This window comes from Beta vulgaris, chromosome 8, assembly GCF_026745355.1.
Source record: "Beta vulgaris subsp. vulgaris cultivar EL10 chromosome 8, EL10.2, whole genome shotgun sequence".
Taxonomy (NCBI): Eukaryota; Viridiplantae; Streptophyta; class Magnoliopsida; order Caryophyllales; family Amaranthaceae; genus Beta; species Beta vulgaris.
In genome coordinates this window covers 14,111,561-14,113,359 of record NC_079209.1, presented here as the reverse complement: position 1 = coordinate 14,113,359, position 1,799 = coordinate 14,111,561, and the positions used below count along the sequence as shown (strand labels likewise).

The 1,799-nt window shown below is 37.7% G+C and overlaps 1 protein-coding gene across 1 annotated transcript; it reads right to left on the bottom strand.

Moving 5' to 3' along the window:
* Nucleotides 1–238: 238 nt before the first annotated feature.
* LOC125494120 (uncharacterized) lies at nt 239–931 on the bottom strand. The gene has a single exon (XM_048637689.1). It carries the CDS (start codon nt 929–931, stop codon nt 239–241), a length of 693 nt encoding a protein of 230 aa, XP_048493646.1.
* Between the last annotated feature and the right edge of the window lie 868 nt (nt 932–1,799).

Sequence of the window (1,799 nt, the reverse complement as noted above, 5' to 3'; positions counted from 1 at the left end):
TATTACTAAACTTGTCATATATATATATATATGAACTTATATTATCTTATTTAAACTTATCTTATCTCATCTTTTTTTTTTTTTTGGCAATTCAAAGTTGTTATTGATAACCAAAAAAAAGGTACAACCAAATGCATCTACAAGGCTTAACAAACAAGAATGGAGACTCCCCCACCTTCTAGGAAGGGTTTGGAGGCACCAAACTTAGTCCAGCCCTACTCAGTAAGCAATCTAAAGCTCATACAATAAGCATTTGCCTAATCACATCATTACATCTACACGCAACCTTAAAAATAATCTGCTTAAAGCTGTGCCTAGATGACATACAATCCTTCCCAAAAACAACTTGATTACGCTGTTGCCATATATGGTATACTGTTTCAGCATATAGCATCAATAACAGTTGGTGCTGAGGATTCTTCTTCTTAGCCACATCAGCAATAGCTTGAACATCTCCTGCTAGTAATCTAGGCTGATTAGCCATATTAATCTGCTGTAAGCACATTCTCCACAATTGCTTGGAAACTGGACACTCAAAGAATAGATGAGAACTAGTTTCACTAGCATTAGAGCATAAAACACAAGTACTGTCTTCCAATAATCCCCACTCACAAAGCCTACTTTTAGTGGACAATCTGCCTTGGAGCAGCAGCCAAGTGATAAATAAGGCCTTAGGACTAGCCTTATTATCACAAGTAATTCTCTTCCACTGAACAATAGGTTGATCACTCCTCATTGCCTGATACATCTTTTTGATAGAGAAGTGCTCACCTGAAGCTTGCTGAGTTTGATGAGCAATTAATATGTCCCTACTAGCCCAAATTTTCTTTAGAGCCCAAGATAGCCTAGCAGGAATGGACATAGTAAACAAGTTATTCTGCTTGATATAATAGGCATGGATCCATTTAATCCATAGCCTATCTTGCTTCATTGTGATAGCCCAAAGATGCTTAGTAATTGCTGCTTTATTCCAAGTAACAAGATCTTTTAAATTTCATCCACCACAAGCTTTCTTCATGCAAAGCTTTTCCCAAGCAACAAGAGCTTTCCTACCACTACTCTGGCCACTCCACAGGTAATTTCTACAAATTGCTTGGATCTCTTTCAAAACCTTCTTAGGCAAAATGAAGATTTGGCACCAATACAACTGAAATCCTTGCAAGACAGACCTTACAAGTTGCAATCTTGCAGCATATGAGATCTTTTTAACTGCCCAAGATCTGACTTTAGCAACAGTTTTTTCAATAAGAGGCTTACACTCTTGATAATAGAGCTTTCTGGTAGTGAGGGCACTCCAAGATATCTAAAAGGGAAAGTTCCCATAGACATATTGACAATAAGTTGTAAATTACTCCTTTCTTCTTCTGTAACTCCTGCTATATATAAGTTACTTTTGTCAAGATTAGCAACCAGACCTGAAGCATGAGAAAATGAAGTAAATGCATCAAACATTAATTGTAAGGAACTGGCATCTGCTCTAGCAAACATCAGCAGATCATCTGCAAACATCAAGTGAGTGATGCTTAGTCTCTCACACCTAGGGTGAAAATTGAAGTCAGGAATTTGCTTTAGGCTGCCCAGACATCTAGATAAGTATTCCATGCCTATTGCAAAAAGAAAAGGGGACATGGGGTCCCCTTGTCTCAACCCCTTCTTAGCTTTAAAGGGTTTACAAGGTAGCCCATTGATCAAAATAGAGAAGGACACAGTAGTAACACAAGCCATAACCCATTTGATGAATCTAGAAGGAAATCCCAATTCACTCATCATCATTTGAAGAAAAGGCCACTCAATAGAAT

Excerpts from the sequence above, each read along its gene's own strand:
- LOC125494120 (XM_048637689.1), bottom strand. The coding sequence starts at position 931 with ATGAAGCAAGATAGGCTATGGATTAAATGGATCCATGCCTATTATATC.